The 19,976-nt window shown below is 36.8% G+C and overlaps 3 protein-coding genes across 3 annotated transcripts; all 3 read right to left on the reverse strand.

The window, feature by feature from the left end:
• Positions 1 to 5,516: 5,516 nt before the first annotated feature.
• On the reverse strand, positions 5,517 to 6,479 carry LOC121910451 (odorant receptor 131-2-like). Its single transcript, XM_042431680.1, has one exon. The coding sequence runs from the start codon at positions 6,477 to 6,479 to the stop codon at positions 5,517 to 5,519; it is 963 nt and encodes a 320-aa protein (XP_042287614.1).
• A 7,442-nt stretch (positions 6,480 to 13,921) lies between these two features.
• LOC121910452 (odorant receptor 131-2-like) lies at positions 13,922 to 14,884 on the reverse strand. Its single transcript, XM_042431682.1, has one exon. The coding sequence runs from the start codon at positions 14,882 to 14,884 to the stop codon at positions 13,922 to 13,924; it is 963 nt and encodes a 320-aa protein (XP_042287616.1).
• Positions 14,885 to 18,559: 3,675 nt separating this feature from the next.
• LOC121910453 (odorant receptor 131-2-like) lies at positions 18,560 to 19,522 on the reverse strand. Its single transcript, XM_042431683.1, has one exon. The coding sequence runs from the start codon at positions 19,520 to 19,522 to the stop codon at positions 18,560 to 18,562; it is 963 nt and encodes a 320-aa protein (XP_042287617.1).
• Between the last annotated feature and the right edge of the window lie 454 nt (positions 19,523 to 19,976).

Raw genomic sequence — 19,976 nt, forward strand, 5'->3', positions numbered from 1 at the left:
ATATTTACAATAGTGCATAGTGTATTTTTATGACCTGCTGTCACATCAGGATCGCTGCTTTTTTTGCACAATACTGTGCTGTGAATAGAACTTATTTACTTTGTGATTTTAATGTTAAAATTTTAATTTAATTGGTTGGTGCAGCTCTAATTGATTTTTCTTTATTGAGGATTCTGTAGTTGTGGTTCACAGAAGTTTTTAAATGTTCAAAACACATTTAGCACAGAATACAGAAAATAATTTAATGATGATACGAATATTTTTTGTTGTTTTTTTTTTGTTTTTTGTTTCTATTTATTGTTTATTTATATTTCTTTTCACTAGAGAATGACATGAATCCTCTAAAATGTAAAGAAAACCACACATAGAAAAAAATAACAGTATAAAAACATAATCAAAGTAAAATGAAAATACCGAAGCAAAGTCTATTTAACACTAATTAACAGAGTTTACACTCACATTTCTCAAGATATTAAATAGCAAATCCTGAAAACGACATCCCGTCACAGCAGGTGAGTCTAACTGTCAACAGGTGAACATAATTTTACTTTATATCAGTAAAGTTACAACAGATAATGTCACATTCACTCCTGCTGTGAATTAAATCTTAATTATCTTCATAGAAATATAAGTACAGCTTTCTAACTGTGTGTCCAGATATTTTTATTTAATCATTTTATGTGTTGGAAATGTTGATTAACTGTAAAATTAATTTATATTATATTGCTGTGATGTGAAAGTCGTTGATAGTCAGCGCATGCAGGCCTGACTGATTACTATACAGATGTTATCAGTATTATTTTCCCTGTGAGAGCTGCTGTTGCATCATAGAGAAACATCTCTTTGTATTTCCCTAATGTTTAATATATTAAATGGAGCATAAACAAAATATACCAGCCTGAATACAATATGTCCATTACTGCCTCAATTTAATTTAGCCTGGAGTAGCTTGTTTATTTTCTGCATAACAATCACAGAGTGAAACAGTCGTTTTCATCACAGGCCCATTATACCAAATAGAGAAAGGATGTGTGCGTGTGAATTACTGATGACATTCTAAGCTGTTTATTATTATTATTATTATTATTATTATTATTATTATTATAAGAATTAATTTATAATTGTTTCTTTTAAAAGGCCTTTGTGAGTTTGTTGGTACTGTTTGTGATATTGTATGAATGTAATTACCTCTATTATATTATCTCAGGTTGAAGTCACAGATTAGGATAAAAGATTAGATTGAACATGAATCTTCAGCCATGTAAATATTTGCATCTGACACTGTAAATGAGGTTTTATATTCAGTTTGCAAGGCCTCTGTTCTCTAGAGCCAAGGGCTTTTTGCATTGTAGGGATTTTGAATATTTGATGAGCGGTAGAGCAAATATGTTTTTTATGTTAAAAATATGTTTCTTTAAAAAATATTTTCCAGTTGTTAATAAAGGAAATTAGTATTGAAACTGATGAAAAATAACTAGTTCATCATCTTTGAGTTCTGCTGTGTACCAAGCATAAAAGATCTCCTCCAGATGTGTGTTAATCAGTGGAGGCTGGTCCATAGAGGCAGAGGAGGTTGATCGTCCTCTATTTTTTGAGAGGCAAAAAGGAGATAAAAATATAAAAAAGAATATTTGGTTGAAATAAAACCATTACCAAATCTCAGTATTTATAAAGCATTTTTCTCTCTTCTTTGGAAAAAATCCATTACTGAAATTCTGTTTAAAATGCTTCAACAACGACACCTGCAGGGCGGGAGGAGAAAGAGCAGTGTGTGAAGTGGTGGGGAGGGGGGGGTGCAATTGGTGGAGGTGGAGTGGGGGACAGAGGAGGACGGGTGCCTGCTGATCTCCGCAGGGCTGGATCTCTTACATTGGACTTAATGTATTTCATTTTTTTTTCATGCTAATCTGTGATTGTCCATGACACATAAATGATGTTCCAAGGGAGGCTGTCCTCTCTAACCAATCAACAACCAGAATGCAATATTGACATCGAGTTGGTCCAATGATAGTTTCCAGAATTCAGCTTCCATTCTCTCCACTGTAAGGCAGAGTAGCAGCAGTAGATAGCTCCTTGCGTTAGCCAATGCAACAGCTGGCTTGTTGTAGCAGCCTGAAGGACTCTATACATCCATGGAAGAACTGTTGTTAAGCTAATGGGAGAAATGATCTGGACTGGGCAGCGCAGCAGCAGCAGGACACCGCCAGGGAGCGGCTGGAGAGAGAAGCAACCGGAGAAACAACCAGGAGAGTTAGCTTGTTTGTCATTGTTGCTGATGATATCAGACTGGTAAAGCAGCAGCCACAAAGTTCTGTTAACTAACAAACAAGATGACCAACAGCCACAAATGGATGTTATGACATGAATACTTCATCTCCATGAAAGAAAGAAGAAGACATCAGATAACATGAGTCAGATACAGCTTCTCTCTCTCTGTCTCTTTGGTTGCTAATTTCATCTCTGATGGTTAAATATCTCTCTGTGTGGCTGTTGTGTGAATTTATTTCCTTAACCAGAATGCAGCAGATATATATATATAAGGTGTTGTGGGTAGTTTGCTTGTTGAAGTTACAGTGAGCTGTCTGAACTCACTCATTCATGTGGAATTGATCCCATTTTTAATTGAATGATTGTTCAGTCACCTGTTGATGTTATATGATTAGTGAATGAGTGTGCAGGAGGTCTGGCTGCTTGCTTCTGACAGTTTCTTTAGTTTGTTTTTAAGCTGAGCTGTATATTGAGTAATACGCTTAAAGTAACTAGAATAACAAGTGTTAACTAGTGGTTTAACTGATTGTAGTTGATCCCTGATCCGTACGGATCACCCCCCACGGTTCGGCAGGCATATGAACTGGGGATTAATTGCAAAATTTAACATCTCATTTAATACAAAGTAAACAAACTGCTGTAAGTACAAGTCATGGGCAGACAGTGTGTCACTAACAGGGATTTTGAAGGGTAACGATCAAACCAGCATCTAAGGGGTCCGAAGTGACATTTGAGTTGTTTACCTGCTGTTTAATGTGCTGCAGCTGAGCAGCTAATTAGCATCTAGCTGCTAACTGACATTAGCGGTGAACGTTTGTTATCATCAAGTTTTGATGATGTGGACAGAGGCTGTTTCATTCACTGTTTAAAAGAATAAGGTTTCAGGCCTCATACTGCAATAACTGAGCATTCAATATTTTATATGTTTTATTTTATTTTATTTAAACATTGGACATCTTAAATGTTGTTTTCATTTAAGACCATGGGCAAAAGTTCATTGCTGTTTCTGGCTGTAAGTGTGTTATAGAATAAATGGAAAACAAAGTTTTATTTGTCTCCAACTTTTTTTCACTGATCCTAATAATGATCTGATCCGTGACTCAAATCCGTGATACGATCTGAATCTTGAGTTTTGTGTTCATGTTAACATCCCTAGTGTTAATATGTCAGCTTTGTAGACTATATTTTGTATATCGTACATATAGATGAGAGTGTGTAAGTCATGTATTTAATACATGCATTAATACTTTCTGATGTGAACCTACACTTTTAGATCTGTGAATGTTTTTAGTGTTCAATCTTTCTAGTATTCAGCACTGATCAGAACCTGTATCACATTATAAGCTTTGTGCTCCTTTATATATTTCTGTATACTAAGAAAATACATAGGAAACATGTGTAAATCATGTCATATGTTGTTTGTTTTTGATGAGAACATAAATTTGTTGTCACAATAGAACAGTACTATGAATTTGAATTTCACTTTGTTGGTAAAATGACACATTTGAACCAGTCCATGGCTAAAATGAGCTCTTCTGATATAGTTTGACACGGTTTGTTGTAAGATTCCATGTTGGTTTTCCTCCTGTCCTCTGCCACTGGTGTTAATGTATAGAAAAATCTTTTTTTTTTTGATCATTTGTCTCTGATGTGTTTTTCCACAAAAAAGAATCAGAAACAGGTTTATTGTCAATTTATTGATGTTACCTTGGTGTTGTTGTGCATAACAATCAAAGTTAGAAGGTAAGACAAAACTCAAGTACCTATACAATGTATGAGAAAAACACAACTACCACAAAAGACAGGTAATATAAATATATACATAAAATTCATAATTAAAATTTTAGATATAGTAAATATAAATATATATACTGTTTATATATACAGTATATATATAAACTGACATATACTCTCTAGCATTACACAGTGGATGAGTTGTAACCTATTTAAATTAAATAAAGACAAAACAGAAGCTCTTATATTTGGCACAGATGCACAGAGAGAAGAACTTTCAAGCAGGCTTGGAAATCTGGCTCTACAGATTAAACCAGAAGTAAAAAACTTAGGTGTTACCCTTGACTGTGAATTGAATTTTAAAAGTCATGTCCACAACATTACAAAGATAGCCTTTTATCATTAAACAAACATCGCAAGAGTCAGACCCTACCTTACTTTGGAGGATGCCAAGGAACTCACTATTGCCTTTGTTTGTTCACGCTTAGATTATTGTAATACACTTTATACTGGTTTACTAAATAAAACCATTGATCGGCTGCAACTCGTTCAAAAGTCAGCAGCAAGAATTTTAACCAACACTAGGAAAAGGGAACATATTAAACCAGTATTAGTGTCATTGCACTGGCTACCTGTAACATTGAGGAAAGATTTTAAAAAATTCTTTTACTTGTTTTTAAAGCCCAATATGTTCCAAACCGTTCGCTTAGGTCACTTAACACTGGCTTGTTAAATGTGCCACAAATAAAATGCAAAATGTAAGGTGAGGCAGCTTTTTGCAGCTATACACCAAAGATCTGGAACAAACTCCCACCACATATAAGACAAGCATCCTTGATATTTTCAAGAAGCAGCTCAAAACTTACTTTTATGGTCTTGCTTTTAATTAACTCAACTTTTTATTTGCTCTTTACTGTTTTTACTACCTGTTGTATCTTTCTTATCTCATGATTTTACCTCTTTTTATCTTATTACCTCTTTTTATCACTGTAGTGTTTTTTATTGTTTATTGTATTTCTTTTTTTTCCCTTTCTTTTAATATTTTACCTTAATAAATCATATTCATTTATACTCAGAGCACAGAGAAACTTTCAGCAGATGAATGTGACCATACATCATTCTTCAAAGTGAAGATGAAACATCCAAGTGAGGGAATAAGAAGAACACATTTTTGAGTGGAGGGGGACTTTAAGTTTTTGCCACAGTGTTGGGACTATGTTGATGTAGAGTGAAGTGTTTGACTACACTAAAATATCTACAAATATTAAAATCACTTCTGCATATTGCATTTGCCAACAATTAAAAAACAATGAACTCAAATACAGTATGTGCAGAGTATAGATAATTCAGGAAGGATATAAAGTACTGTTGCAATATTACATTATTTTATTCTGTATTTAAATTTTAAAGACATTAAAGACATTTATATTTCTTTATAATTAATATATATATATATATATATATATATATATATATATATATTAAAATAAGAATAATGCTTGAATAATTCAATGTCATGTAGGTTGAGACCCCAGCCTTGGCAGTTTCAATCGACAGCATAGATGGTAAATGAGGATGGGTCTGATGGTCTGGTCTCTGATGCCATAGATTAGAGCACTCAGACATCTTGGGAGAAGGATAATACATACATAAAGAATACTCTGGATGCGTGAAATTGCTACTCTGTCTAGGAATTTTGACATGGCAATAACCAATGGGTCATGTACAGTAGAGGAAAGACTGAGGCCCAGCTGAACCAGGTGCAGCAGCAGTGTTTTACGAGCTTTATGGGCTGAAGCTTTGTCTGTGGAGGCTGACCTGGCTGCTATCATCACACCAATATAGGAACAAGTTACTGTCACACCAGCTGATACAAACAGAAAACAAGTGAAGGCTTTGTTATAATGATCAGACATTGGGCCAAGAAACATGGCTACGTCAGAGCAATAGTCTTTCATCTGCAGGCTCTCCAGTTCTTCAAATGGAAAATCTAACAGCAAAATAACTTGTATGAGAACATTTAGTGAACTGAACGCCCAAACTACAACAATAGCCACACCTGTGTTTCTGATGGTGATGATGGTAGCGTGCCTCAGTGGGTAGCACACAGCTACATATCTCTCCAGAGACATCACCATCAGCGTGAGAGGAGACACTTCATTTGTGAGATCAGCGAGCATGGCGAGAAAACCACATACAGGATAGGTCAGCCATATTCTACAAGCAGACAGTAGATACAGTAACTGGCTTAGTGCCATCTGCACAGTGTCTGCAAAAAGTAGATTATACAGAAGAATATAACGGGAGGTCTCCCTAAACACAGACTTACTCCTCAAGGTGAAAAGCATGATCCCATTAATGAAGAGAAACACACAGCATGCCACTGTAATTGGAGCAGAAAACAACACAATTTCCAGTAGTCTCCGGTACTGCAGTCCAACAGTGATGTTGGTCTGAGATGGAGTTGCATTTGACATATTAGAGAGGCATTTATGGGACCCCTGTGAAAATGAGATATATCTGAAGGGTTTTACCCTGTTATACAGTAAATTTGACTAACTGGAAAACACATTTAAGATCTCAAAAAAAAAAAAACATAAAAATTTCAATGCAATTATGACACAAAAGCACAATTAAACAGTTTTACCCTTAGAACAGTAAAAACCCATCATCTTTGCAGAAATGTCTGTTGAGTTCACATGTAAAAAAGAAAATAACCCACATACATGTTCCCTGTGCCGACAGTTAGCAGGTTAGAGGCCGTGCTTGAGTCCATGTGGGAGGATCTGATCTGCAGGGTTTGCCTGACCTTAAATGCATTTTAAGATCTCAATCCTCACACCCACTTCATGTGATATCATGAGATCAGTAATGTTAAACAGTGATAGATGATGTAATCCCTTTACAATTCTTACTCAGTACTCTAGTTCATGTCATTGTATATTCTGTTGCCTGGAGATTCAGTACAGAAGCTCGGTCCAGCCCACACTAAGGTGGATAATCAGTCTGCTCCTGACAAAAAGTCTGGGATTCTAATAAAAATAGGCTATTTTGAAGTGGCTGGTCCAGCAGATAACTGTGTACATTCCAGAGTCTGTCCTGCTGTCCACATACCCTGACAGGCAAGTTTATTTACATAGAACATTTCATTAACAAGGCAGCAGCCAAAACACCTGCAGCTGAAACACACTACTCTCATTCAAATGAATGGGAGGACAGGCATTTTCGCCGCACTGAGTTGGTCTGAATACAGTCTTAAAAGTTTCTTTCCCCTTTGTCTCAGTTTTCACATGACCTGTGACAGACTCTCTCTCTCTCTCTCTCTCTCTGTCTCATTTCTCATTTCAGAAATTAAAACAATTGGCACCAGACGCTGACCCTCTTCTGACCCTAGTCCCACCGTTTTCAGCCACCATCTTCAGTTGACATTGAATATAAACATTAAGTTATCGGCTCACGAGATGCGATCCTCAACAGCCTTGCTACCTGAACATTCTCATCATATTTGACCGGATGGAACTGCTTCAAAGGTTTCCATGCCTCCCGTGGCCTTCCATTCACCTCACTTGACGTCGTGACCCTCTCCAGGTTTATCACATTTGCCCATTTTATCCTCAAGATTAAGTCTTCCACTATACAGGTCTACATCAGCGGAATCAACTTCTTCATAAGACTGTCCTTAGGAGCATCGTGTTCAGCCTTGTCCCACTCATATATCAGCATGTTGATCAAAGGTCTCTGTAAGGCTGAACCACATCTCTTGCCAAAATGTTCGCCCCACACTTCAAACCTCCTTGCCCGCTGCATCAGAACTCTCTGTACAGGTTATCTATCCCCTCACATTGATAAAACTGGAATCCATGTTCCTACTGGTGATTCTCTGTTCATCACAGAGACGAGCAATTTGGCCACATGCTTCTGGTTCCACCACCACATGCTCCAAGTACTAACCAGATCAAGAATACCACCCAAACTATACTCTGGAAATTCATTCCGTATTGGAGCTGCATCCACAGCTTCAAGGCAAGGAATCCCCAACCGCAGCATTAAAATCCTCGGCTGCTGGTCCTCCCCTGCATACCTTACCTATAACCACCATGACACAAACGATATCAGAAATGCCCACATGCATCCCCTTACCTACACCCTCATCCCTTCATCCCTCATCCCCTCATCCCTTATCCTTTCATCCCTTCATCCCTTACCCTGCATCCCTCATCCTACAGTCATTTCAAACTCATATCTTTGTTGGCATGGTCTTTGTTAGTGAAAATCAAAATGTAATGTGTTCTGACCATGAATAACTATGGAAAAAATGTATATTCTCGTTGTAATACTTAGCCAAAGTTATAATTCTAATGCACTGTATTGAACACTTAATATTCCCTACAGTAGACCATAGAGAATAAGCTGAAGATAAACTTTTGATTAACTTTTCGCACAAAAAAAGGACTGTGGATTTTGTCCCCCATCACTTATATTGGATCTTTTAATCACCAGTATAATGCCTGAATAAGCAGCTGAGTATCTGTTGTATCAGAGGGCTTGGTAGATTTATTAGAGCACAGCCTGATACCAACCGGCCTAATGATGGGTCAAACACTTAATTAGGGCCTGAGACCCAAAGGGGCGAAGACCCTCTTGTATCTGTTCTTTTTCTTTCTTTCTTTCTTTCTTTCTTTCTTTCTTTTTTTCTTTCTTTCTTTCTTTTTATTATGCCACTTAAACCCTAAAATTGACCTCCTAAACATGCTCAAAAACTCACCAAATTTGGCATGCACATCAGGTCTAGTGAAATGTTTGATAAAATGTAAAAATTAAGCCCCAAAGTGCCAAACTGTGCTTGAGAGCGCCACCTATGTAATTAAAATGGCTGCCATGGCCCGTAGGAATGCCATAGAGAGATTGAACCAAAACTCAATTATTTGTCTCATCAAGAACTACAAATCATACGCTGACACGCCTGACCTAAATCCAACAGGAAGTCCACAATACACACATGAAAGTACGACTTTTCCCTAATTTTGGACCCTGAACAAACTCTATCTCCTCTGAGGACGTTAATGGTATCGGCTTCAAACTTTAATAAATGATTTATGACACTGTGCTGAACAAAAGTTGTTAAAAACTTTGTAATAACTTGAACGGTTTAGATTTCATAAGCCCTGAAAGTTGCAGTGCCACATTGCACCTTACAATGTAAACCAATGGGGAGGCAATCTCTGGGCATGGACTTTGTGTCAAACTGATGCTTCTGACGTCTAAACTATAAGTCTGACCACTTTCAAACCTGTATCAATTGATTCGCAACAAAATTTCCTACAAAAAAAAGGAGGTTGATCCTCCTCTATTTTTTGAGAAACAAGAGGGACATCAAGATATAAAGAAGAATATTTGGTTGAAATAAACCATTACCGAATCTCAGTATCATTATTATTATTAGTAGTAGGAATAGGAATTAGTAGCAGCAGTAGTACATATTTTTTCTCTCTTCTTTGGAGGAGACACGTAAAATGATGCTCCAAGGGAGGACGGTCTCCCTAACCAATCAACAACCAGAATGCAATATTGACATCGAGTTGGTCCAATGATAGTTTCCAGAATTCATCTTCCATTCTCTCCACTGTAAGGCAGAGTAGCAGCAGTAGATAGCTCCTCGCGTTAGCCAATGCAACAGCTGGCTTGTTGTAGCAGCCTGAAGGACTCTTTACACATCCATGGAAGGACTATTAAGGACTGTTGTTAAACTAATGGGAGAATTGATCTGGACTGTGCAGCACAGCAGCAGCAGGACACCGCCAGGGAGCGGCTGGAGAGAGAAGCAACTGGAGAAACAACCAGGAGAGTTAGCTTGTTTGTCATTGTTGCTAATGATATCAGACTGGTAAAGCAGCAGCCATAAAGTTCTGTTAACTAACAAACAAGCCGACCAACAGTCACAAATGGATGTTATGACATGAATACTTCATCTCCATGAAAGAAAGAAGAAGACATCAAATAACGTGAGTCAGATACAGTTTCTCTCTCTCTGTCTCTTTGGTTGCTAATTTCATCTCTGATGATTAAATGTCTCTCTGTGTGGCTGTTGTGTGAATTTATTTCCTTAACCAGAATGCAGCAGATATATATATATAAGGTGTTGTGGGTAGTTTGCTTGTTGAAGTTACAGTGAGCTGTCTGGGCTCACTCATTCATGTGGAATTGATCCCGTTTTTAATTGAGTGATTGTTCAGTCACCTGTTGATGTTGTATGATTAGTGAATGAGTGTGCAGGAGGTCTGGCTGCTTGCTTCTGACAGTTTCTTTAGTTTGTTTTTAAGCTGAGCCGTATATTGAGTAATAAGCTTAAAGTAACTAGAATAACAAGTGTTAACTAGTGGTTTAACTGATTGTAGTTGATAGGTGATCTGTACGGATCGCCGCCCACGGTTCGGCAGGCATATGAACTGCGCATTAATTGCAAAATTTAACATCTCATTTAATACAAAGTAAACAAACTGCTGTAAGTACAAGTCATGGGGAGACAGTGTGTCACTAACAGGGATTTTGAAGGTGACAATCAAAACAGCATCTAAGGGGTCTGAAGTGACATCTGTAGGTATGTTTACCTGCTGTCTGATGTGCTGCAGCTGAGCTTTAGTTTATTTAAACATTGGACATCTTAAATGTTGTTTGTCTTGAATGTTTTCATTTAAGACCATGGGCAAAAGTTCATTGCTGTTTCATGTTGGAAGTGTGTTACAGAATAAATAGAAAACAAAGTTTTATTTGTCTTTTTTTGCTGATCCTAAAAATGATATGATCTGAACTGTGAGTTTTGTGATCCGTTGCACCCCTAGTGTTAACATGTCAACTTTGTGGACTATATTTTGTATGTCGTGCACATAGATAAGAGTGTGTAAGTCATGTATTTGATACATGCATTAATACTTTCTGATGTGAATCTACACTTTTAGATCTGTGAATGTTTTTAGTTTTCAGTCTTTCTAGTATTCAGCACTGATATGAACTTGTATCACATTATAAGCTTTGGGGTACTTTATATATTTCTGTATACTAAGAAAATACATAGGAAACACGTGTAAATCATGTGATATCTTGTCTGTTTTTGATGAGAACATAAATCTGTTGTCACAATAGAACAATACTATAAACTTGAATTTCATTTTGTTGGTAAAATCACTCATCTGAACCAGTCCATGGCTAAAATGAGCTCTTCTTTGCTTAGAAACAATATGTATATGTTAAATGTCTTTAAAGAAGCAGCCTTTACACCACTCAGGGGTTTTTGTTTTTAAAAGCAAATTGTTTTATTGGCATATAAAATTGCCCCCCACCCCTCTGATTTCATCAGGTGGGGGACAATGATATAGTTTGATGCGGTAAGTTGGTTTTCCTCCTGCCCTCCCCAATTTTTTGAGTCACCAGCCGCCACTGGTGTGGGAGTTGAATGCAGCTCATTTTTGTAGGATACAGTAGAAAGGCCTATATACATACAGTACATTATATACAAACTTTGTATGAAGTTTGGTGTTATTGTCATTTATTTAACAATAAGTATAGGTCTTATATTTACAATTCAGTAGTGGGGATGATCTATGAGGGGAAGAGAAAAAATGGAGTGAGGGTGACAGTTTAGTGATAAAGTGCTGTAGAAAAATACCATCAAAACTAAAATTTGTAGCTCTGTACTGCAGTTTTTCCTTTATTAGTGCCCGAGCACCTAGCGGTTCGCTCACACTCTCCATTCAAATATATGAGTATTTTTCTGTGTCCAGCTGCAGTTACTTATTGTCTCTACACACCTGACAGTACACATTTCAATCAAACTTTGACCAGGTTACTTTTCTAAAATTATACTTGATGAAAATTAGGAAATTAATTTGTTTTACACACAAACTCATCAGGGGTTTTCAATTTACTAATTGAAATCCAAGTGAATGGGCCCAAAACTTGCATCATTTTGATGACACAGGTGTGAGCAAGACAGACACGTCTTACCCTGCAGAAAATTCTCACACTGTTGAGATTTGATGTTATGCCATGACAGAGGAAGTCGCTATAACTTTATTGTAAATGCTCCAGTCTGCACCAAACTTCTCCCGGCCTGAACAAGTCTACATGACATTATTCCATCAGTGATGAAGACTGGCTGAATAGCGCCCCCTTCGAAATTTCAGCAAAGCAGCCCCAGCAGCAGGTAAAATAGTGGACAAAGGAAGTGATGTTTAAATCCTTCTCGCACTGTCTGAAAACAGCTCGGGTTTGAAGACATCTACATGCCCGTGACAGAAGCCCTTCGATTGCGTTGCGGCCTGACGTGTGCAGAGGCATGAGGGCCCGTTCAACGCTGCTTGCAGCTTTAATATTAATAGTGGGATTTCACAGGAATGCTCCCCAAGTTTCCAAAATAACAAAATGAGGATTGTTTCTTTTAAAACGCCTTTGTGAGTTTGTTGGTACAGTTTGTGATATTGTATGAATGTAATTATCTCAGGTTGAAGTCACAGATGAGGATAAAAGATTAGATTGAACATGAAACTTCAGCCATGTAAATACTTGCATCTGACACTGTAAATGAGGTTTATATTCAGTTTGCAAGGCCTCTGTTCTCTAGAGCCAAGGGTTTTTTGCATTGTAGGGATTTTGAATATTTGATGAGCAGTAGAGCAAATATGTTTTTTTTAAGTTAAAAATATGTTTCTTTAAAAAATATTTTCCAATGGTTAATGAAGGAAATTAGTATTGAAACTGATGACAAATAACTGGTTCATCATCTTTGAGTGCTGCTGTGTGCCAAGCATCAAAGATCTCCTCCAGATGTGTGTTAATGTATAGAAAAATCATTTGTTTTGATCATTTGTGTCTGATGTGTTTTTCCACAAAAAAGTGCAAATGCTTTGTTGAAAGTCCTTAAAATCAGAATCAGAAACAGGTTTATTGTCAATTTATTGATGTTACCTTGGTGTTGTTGTGCATAACAATCAAAGTTAGAAGGTAAGATAAAACTCAAATACCTATAGAATGTATGAGAAAAACACAACTACCACAAAAGACAGGTAATATAAATATATACATAAAATTCATAATTAAAATTTTAGATATAGTAAATATATACAGTATGTATATAAACTGACATCTACTCTCTAGCATTACACAGTGGATGAGTTGTAACCTACTTAAATTAAATAAAGACAAAACAGAAGCTCTTATATTTGGCACAGATGCACAGAGAGAAGAACTTTCAAGCAGGCTTGGAAATCTGGCTCTACAGATTAAACCAGAAGTAAAAAACTTAGGTGTTATCCTTGACTGTGAATTGAATTTTAAAAGTCATGTCCACAACATTACAAAGATAGCCTTTTATCATTAAATAAACATCGCAAGAGTCTTGCTTTTAATTAACTCAACTTTTTATTTGCTCTTTACTGTTTTTACTACCTGTTTTATCTTTCTTATCTCATGATTTTACCTCTTTTTATCACTGTAGTGTTTTTTATTGTTTATTGTATTTCTTTTTTTCCCTTTCTTTTAATATTTTACCTTAATAAATCATATTCATTTATACTCAGAGCACAGAGAAACTTTCAGCAGATGAATGTGACCATACATCATTCTTCAAAGTGAAGATGAAACATCCAAGTGAAGGAATAAGAAGAACACATTTTTGAGTTGAGGGGGACTTTAAGTTTTTGCCACAGTGTTGGGACTATGTTGATGTAGAGTGAAGTGTTTGACTACACTAAAATATCTACAAATATTAAAATCACTTCTGCATATTGCATTTGCCAACAATTAAAAAACAATGAACTCAAATACAGTAAATTTTAAAGACATTAAAGACATTCATATTTCTTTCAAATTAATATATATATATATATATCTCTTAAAATAAGAATAATGCTTGAATAATTCAATGTCATGTAGGGTGAGACCTCAGCCTTGTCAGTTTCAATCGACAGCATAGATGGTAAATGAGGATGGGTCTGATGGTCTGGTCTCTGATGCCATAGATTAGAGCACTCAGACATCTTGGGAGAAGGATAATACATACATAAATAATACTATGGATGCGCAAATGTGTTAATCTGTCTAGGAATTTTGACATGGCAATAATCAATGGCTCATGTACAGTTGAGGAAAGACTGAGGCCCAGCTGCACCAGATGCAGCAGCAGTGTGTTACGAGCTTTATGGGCTGAAGCTTTGTCTGTGGAGGCTGACCTGGCTGCTATCACCACACCAATATAGGAACAAGTTACTGTCACACCAGCTAATACAAACAGAAAACAAGTGAAGGCTTTGTTATAATGATCAGACATTGGGCCAAGAAACATGGCTATGTCAGAGCAATAGTCTTTCATCTGCAGGCTCTCCAGTTCTTCAAATGGAAAATCTAACAGCAAAATAACTTGTATGAGAACATTTAGTGAACTGAACGCCCAAACTACAACAATAGCCACACCTGTGTTTCTGATGGTGATGATGGTAGCGTGCCTCAGTGGGTAGCACACAGCTACATATCTCTCCAGAGACATCACCACCAGTGTGAGAGGAGACACTTCATTTGTAAGATCAGTGAGCATGGTGAGAAAACCACATACAGGATAGGTCAGCCATATTCTACAAGCAGACAGTAGATACAGTAACTGGCTTAGTGCCATCTGCACAGTGTCTGCAAAAAGTAGATTATACAGAAGAATATAACGGGAGGTCTCCCTAAACACAGACTTACTCCTCAAGGTGAAAAGCATGATCCCATTAATGAAGAGAAACACACAGCATGCCACTGTAATTGGAGCAGAAGACAACACAATTTCCAGTAGTCTCCGGTACTGCAGTCCAACAGTGAGGTTGGTCTGAGATGGAGTTGCATATGACATATTAGAGAGACATTTATGGGACCCCTGTGAAAATGAGATATATCTGAAGGGTTTTACCCTGTTATACAGTAAATTTGAGTAACTGGAAAACACATTTAAGATCTCAAAAAAAAAAACATTAAAATTTCAATGCAATTATGACACAAAAGCACAATTAAACAGTTTTACCCTTAGAACAGTAAAAACCCATCATCTTTGCAGAAATGTCTGTTGAGTTCACATGTAAAAAAGAAAATAACCCACATACATGTTCCCTGTGCCGACAGTTAACAGGTTAGAGGCCGTGCTTGAGTCCATGTGGGAGGAACTGATCTGCAGGGTTTGCCTGGCCTTAAATGCATTTTAAGATCTCAATCCTCACACCCACTTCATGTCATACCATGACATGTAAGTATGGTAAATAGATCACTAATGTTAAACAGTGATGGATGATGTAATCCCTTTACAATTCTTACTCAATACTCTAGTTCATGTCATTGTATATTCTGTTGCCTGGAGATTCAGTACAGAAGCTCGGTCCAACCTACACTAAGGTGGATAATCAGTCTGCTCCTGATAAAAAGTCCAGCATTCTAATAAAAATATGCTATTTTGAAGTGGCTGGTCCAGCAGATAACTGTGTACATTCTAGAGTCTGTCCTGCTGTCCACATACCCTGCCGGCCTGACTGCAAGATACAAAGCTGTAACTCTAAGTAACAACGACTCTCTTCTAATGCAACTGCTGTTATGGTTGTTGGAAATTATTTAGGATACCAGTATACTTTTTCTTAGCCTGGCAACGCCAAACTAGACAAGGCAAGTTTATTTAGCAACAAGGCAAGGTGAGACAATGTGCAAAAGGAACACACAATATAAGGACACTTAAATACAATCAAAAACAGTCATTAAAGACCTGCAGTTTTCTGGGAGTTTGTTCAAATATGTGGATCATAGATGTCCCAGATGACCTGAGAGGTCTGGATGGTTCACAACATAACAGCAGACCAAAAGTGTATTTTGGCCCTAAACCATTCAGTGCTTTATAAAACAACAGCAGTATTTTAAAATCAATTCTTTGACAGACAGGAAGTCAGTGTAAAGATCGGAGAACTGGAGTTGTATGATCCACTGTCTTGGTCTTAGTGAGGACTCGAGCAGCAGCGTTCTGAATCAGCTGCAGCTGTCTGATCGATATTTTTAGGGAGAAATGTAAAGACGGTGTTACACTAATCAAGTCTACTGGAGATAAATTCATTGACAAGTTTTTCCAAATCCTGTTGAGACATAAGTCTTTTAATCCTTGATACATTCTTCAGCTGACTTTGTAATTGTCTTAATGTGGCTGTTGAAATTCAGGTCTGAGTCCATGATTACACCAAGATTTGTGGCTTAGTTTGTGGTTTTTAACATTATCGATTGAAGCTGAGTGCTGACTTTTAATTCCTCTTCTTTGGCTCCAAAAACAGTTACTTTGGTTCTATCTCACGCAGGCTCCACCCTCTACTGGACTCTATGGGTAATACTCTCGTCCAATCACACATATTTGAGAAAATATTCTGGCTGGGCGTGTAGCTGGTCAAGGCAGTTACAGTCTGGGTCTGTTGGTTGTTGCTGTGGATTTGGGAATCCATTGTAATGGGCTTAATGTTCAAATACAGTAAAATGGGTATTAGACTGAGATATATAAACAATCATCATAGACCTTGTCCCCATTGAAATTGCAAACAATAAAAAAGACAGAAAACTTTTAATCAAAATGTGTTCTGACCATAAATAATTATAGAAACAATATATATTCCTGTTGCAATACCTGGCCAAAGTTATGATTCTAATGCACTATATTGAACACTTAACATTCCCTACAGTAGACCATAGAGAATTAGCTTAACATAAACTTTTAATTAACTTTTTGCACAAAACGAGGACTGTGGATTTTGTCCCCCATCACTTATATTGGATCTTTTAATTACCAGCATCATGCCTGAATAAGCAGCTGAGTATCTGTTGTATCAGAGGATGTGGTAGATTTATTAGAGCACAGTCTGATATTGACCGGCCTAATGATGGGTCAAACATTTAATATTAATACTGGGATTTCATAGGAATGCTCCCCAAGTTTCCAAAATAACAAAATGAGGATTGTTTCTTGTAAAATGCCTTCATGAGTTTGTTGGTACATTTTGTGATATTGTATGAATGTAATTTTCTCAGGTTGAAGTAACAGATGAGGATAAAAGATTAGATTGAACACAGAACTTCAGCCATGTAAATACTTGCATCTGACACTGTAAATGAGGTTTATATTCAGTTTGCAAGGCCTCTGTTCTCTAGAGCCAGGGTTTTTTGCATTGTAGGGATTTTGAATATTTGATGAGCAGTAGAGCAAATATGTTTTTTATGTTAAAAATATGTTTCTTTAAAAAATATTTTCCAATGGTTAATGAAGGAAATTAGTATTGAAACTGATGACAAATAACTGGTTCATCATCTTTGAGTGCTGCTGTGTGCCAAGCATCAAAGATCTCCTCCAGATGTGTGTTAATGTATAGAAAAATCATTTGTTTTGATCATTTGTGTCTGATGTGTTTTTCCACAAAAAAGTGCAAATGCTTTGTTGAAAGTCCTTAAAATCAGAATCAGAAACAGGTTTATTGTCAATTTATTGATGTTACCTTGGTGTTGTTGTGCATAACAATCAAAGTTAGAAGGTAAGATAAAACTCAAATACCTATAGAATGTATGAGAAAAACACAACTACCACAAAAGACAGGTGATATAAATATATACATAAAATTCATAATTAAAATTTTAGATATAGTAAATATATACAGTATATATATAAACTGACATCTACTCTCTAGCATTACACAGTGGATGAGTTGTAACCTATTTAAATTAAATAAAGACAAAACAGAAGCTCTTATATTTGGCACAGATGCACAGAGAGAAGAACTTTCAAGCAGGCTTGGAAATCTGGCTCTACAGATTAAACCAGAAGTAAAAAACTTAGGTGTTATCCTTGACTGTGAATTGAATTTTAAAAGTCATGTCCACAACATTACAAAGATAGCCTTTTATCATTAAATAAACATCGCAATAGTCTTGCTTTTAATTAACTCAACTTTTTATTTGCTCTTTACTGTTTTTACTACCTGTTTTATCTTTCTTATCTCATGATTTTACCTCTTTTTATCACTGTAGTGTTTTTTATTGTTTATTGTATTTCTTTTTTTCCCTTTCTTTTAATGTTTTACCTTAATAAATCATATTCATTTATACTCAGAGCACAGAGAAACTTTCAGCAGATGAATGTGACCATACATCATTCTTCAAAGTGAAGATGAAACATCCAAGTGAGGGAATAAGAAGAACACATTTTTGAGTGGAGGGGGACTTTAAGTTTTTGCCACAGTGTTGGGACTATGTTGATGTAGAGTGAAGTGTTTGACTACACTAAAATATCTACAAATATTAAAATCACTTCTGCATATTGCATTTGCCAACAATTAAAAAACAATGAACTCAAATACAGTATGTGCAGAGTATAGATAATTCAGGAAGGATATAAAGTACTGTTGCAATACTACATTATTTGATTCTGTATTTAAATTTTAAAGACATTAAAGACATTCATATTTCTTTCAAATTAATATATATCTCTTTAAATACGCAAAAGTGCTTGAATAATTCAATGTCACCTGGGGTGAGACTCCAGCCTTGGCAGTTTCAATCGACAGCATAGATGGTAAATGAGGATGGGTCTGATGGTCTGGTCTCTGATGCCATAGATTAGAGCACTCAGACATCTTGGGAGAAGGATAATACATACATAAATAATACTATGGATGCGTGAAATTGCTACTCTGTCTAGGAATTTTGACATGGCAATAAGCAATGGGTCATGTACAGTTGAGGAAAGACTGAGGCCCAGCTGCACCAGGTGCAGCAGCAGTGTGTTACGAGCTTTATGGGCTAAAGCTTTGTCTGTGGAGGCTGACCTGGCTGCTATCATCACACCAATATAGGAACAAGTTACTGTCACACCAGCTAATGCAAACAGAAAACAAGTGAAGGCTTTGTTATAATGATCAGACATTGGGCCAAGAAACATGGCTATGTCAGAGCAATAGTCTTTCATCTGCAGGCTCTCCAGTTCTTCAAATGGAAAATCTAACAGCAAAATAACTTGTATGAGAGCATTTAGTGAACTGAACGCCCAAACTACAACAATAGCCACACCTGTGTTTCTGATAGTGATGATGGTAGCGTGCCTCAGTGGGTAGCACACAGCTACATATCTCTCCAGAGACATCACCACCAGTGTGAGAGGAGACACTTCATTTGTGAGATCAGCGAGCATGGCGAGAACACCACATACAGGATAGGTCAGCCATATTCTACAAGCAGACAGTAGATACAGTAACTGGCTTAGTGCCATCTGCACAGTGTCTGCAAAAAGTAGGTTATACAGAAGAATATAACGGGAGGTCTCCCTAAACACAGACTTACTCCTCAAGGTGAAAAGCATGATCCCATTAATGAAGAGAAACACACAGCATGCCACTGTAATTGGAGCAGAAAACAACACAATTTCCAGTAGTCTCCGGTACTGCAGTCCAACAGTGATGTTGGTCTGAGATGGAGTTGCATATGACATATTAGAGAGACATTTATCGGTCCGTCATGAAAATGAGATATATCTGAAGGGTTTTACCCTGTTATACAGTAAATTTGAGTAACTGGAAAACACATTTAAGATCTCAAAAAAAAAAACATTAAAATTTCAATGCAATTATGACACAAAAGCACAATTAAACAGTTTTACCCTTAGAACAGTAAAAACCCATCATCTTTGCAGAAATGTCTGTTGAGTTCACATGTAAAAAAGAAAATAACCCACATACATGTTCCCTGTGCCGACAGTTAGCAGGTTAGAGGCCGTGCTTGAGTCCATGTGGGAGGAACTGATCTGCAGGGTTTGCCTGGCCTTAAATGCATTTTAAGATTTCAGTCCTCACACCCACTTCATGTGATATCATGAGATCAGTAATGTTAAACAGTGATAGATGATGTAATCCCTTTACAACTCTTACTCAGTACTCTAGTTCATG

This window comes from Thunnus maccoyii, chromosome 13 (genome assembly GCF_910596095.1).
Source record: "Thunnus maccoyii chromosome 13, fThuMac1.1, whole genome shotgun sequence".
In the NCBI taxonomy this organism is placed as follows: domain Eukaryota; kingdom Metazoa; phylum Chordata; class Actinopteri; order Scombriformes; family Scombridae; genus Thunnus; species Thunnus maccoyii.

What these genes read in the sequence shown, in the direction of transcription:
- LOC121910451 (XM_042431680.1), bottom strand. Translation starts at nt 6,479, where the DNA reads ATGTCAAATGCAACTCCATCTCAGACCAACATCACTGTTGGACTGCAG.
- LOC121910452 (XM_042431682.1), bottom strand. Translation starts at nt 14,884, where the DNA reads ATGTCATATGCAACTCCATCTCAGACCAACCTCACTGTTGGACTGCAG.
- LOC121910453 (XM_042431683.1), bottom strand. Translation starts at nt 19,522, where the DNA reads ATGTCATATGCAACTCCATCTCAGACCAACATCACTGTTGGACTGCAG.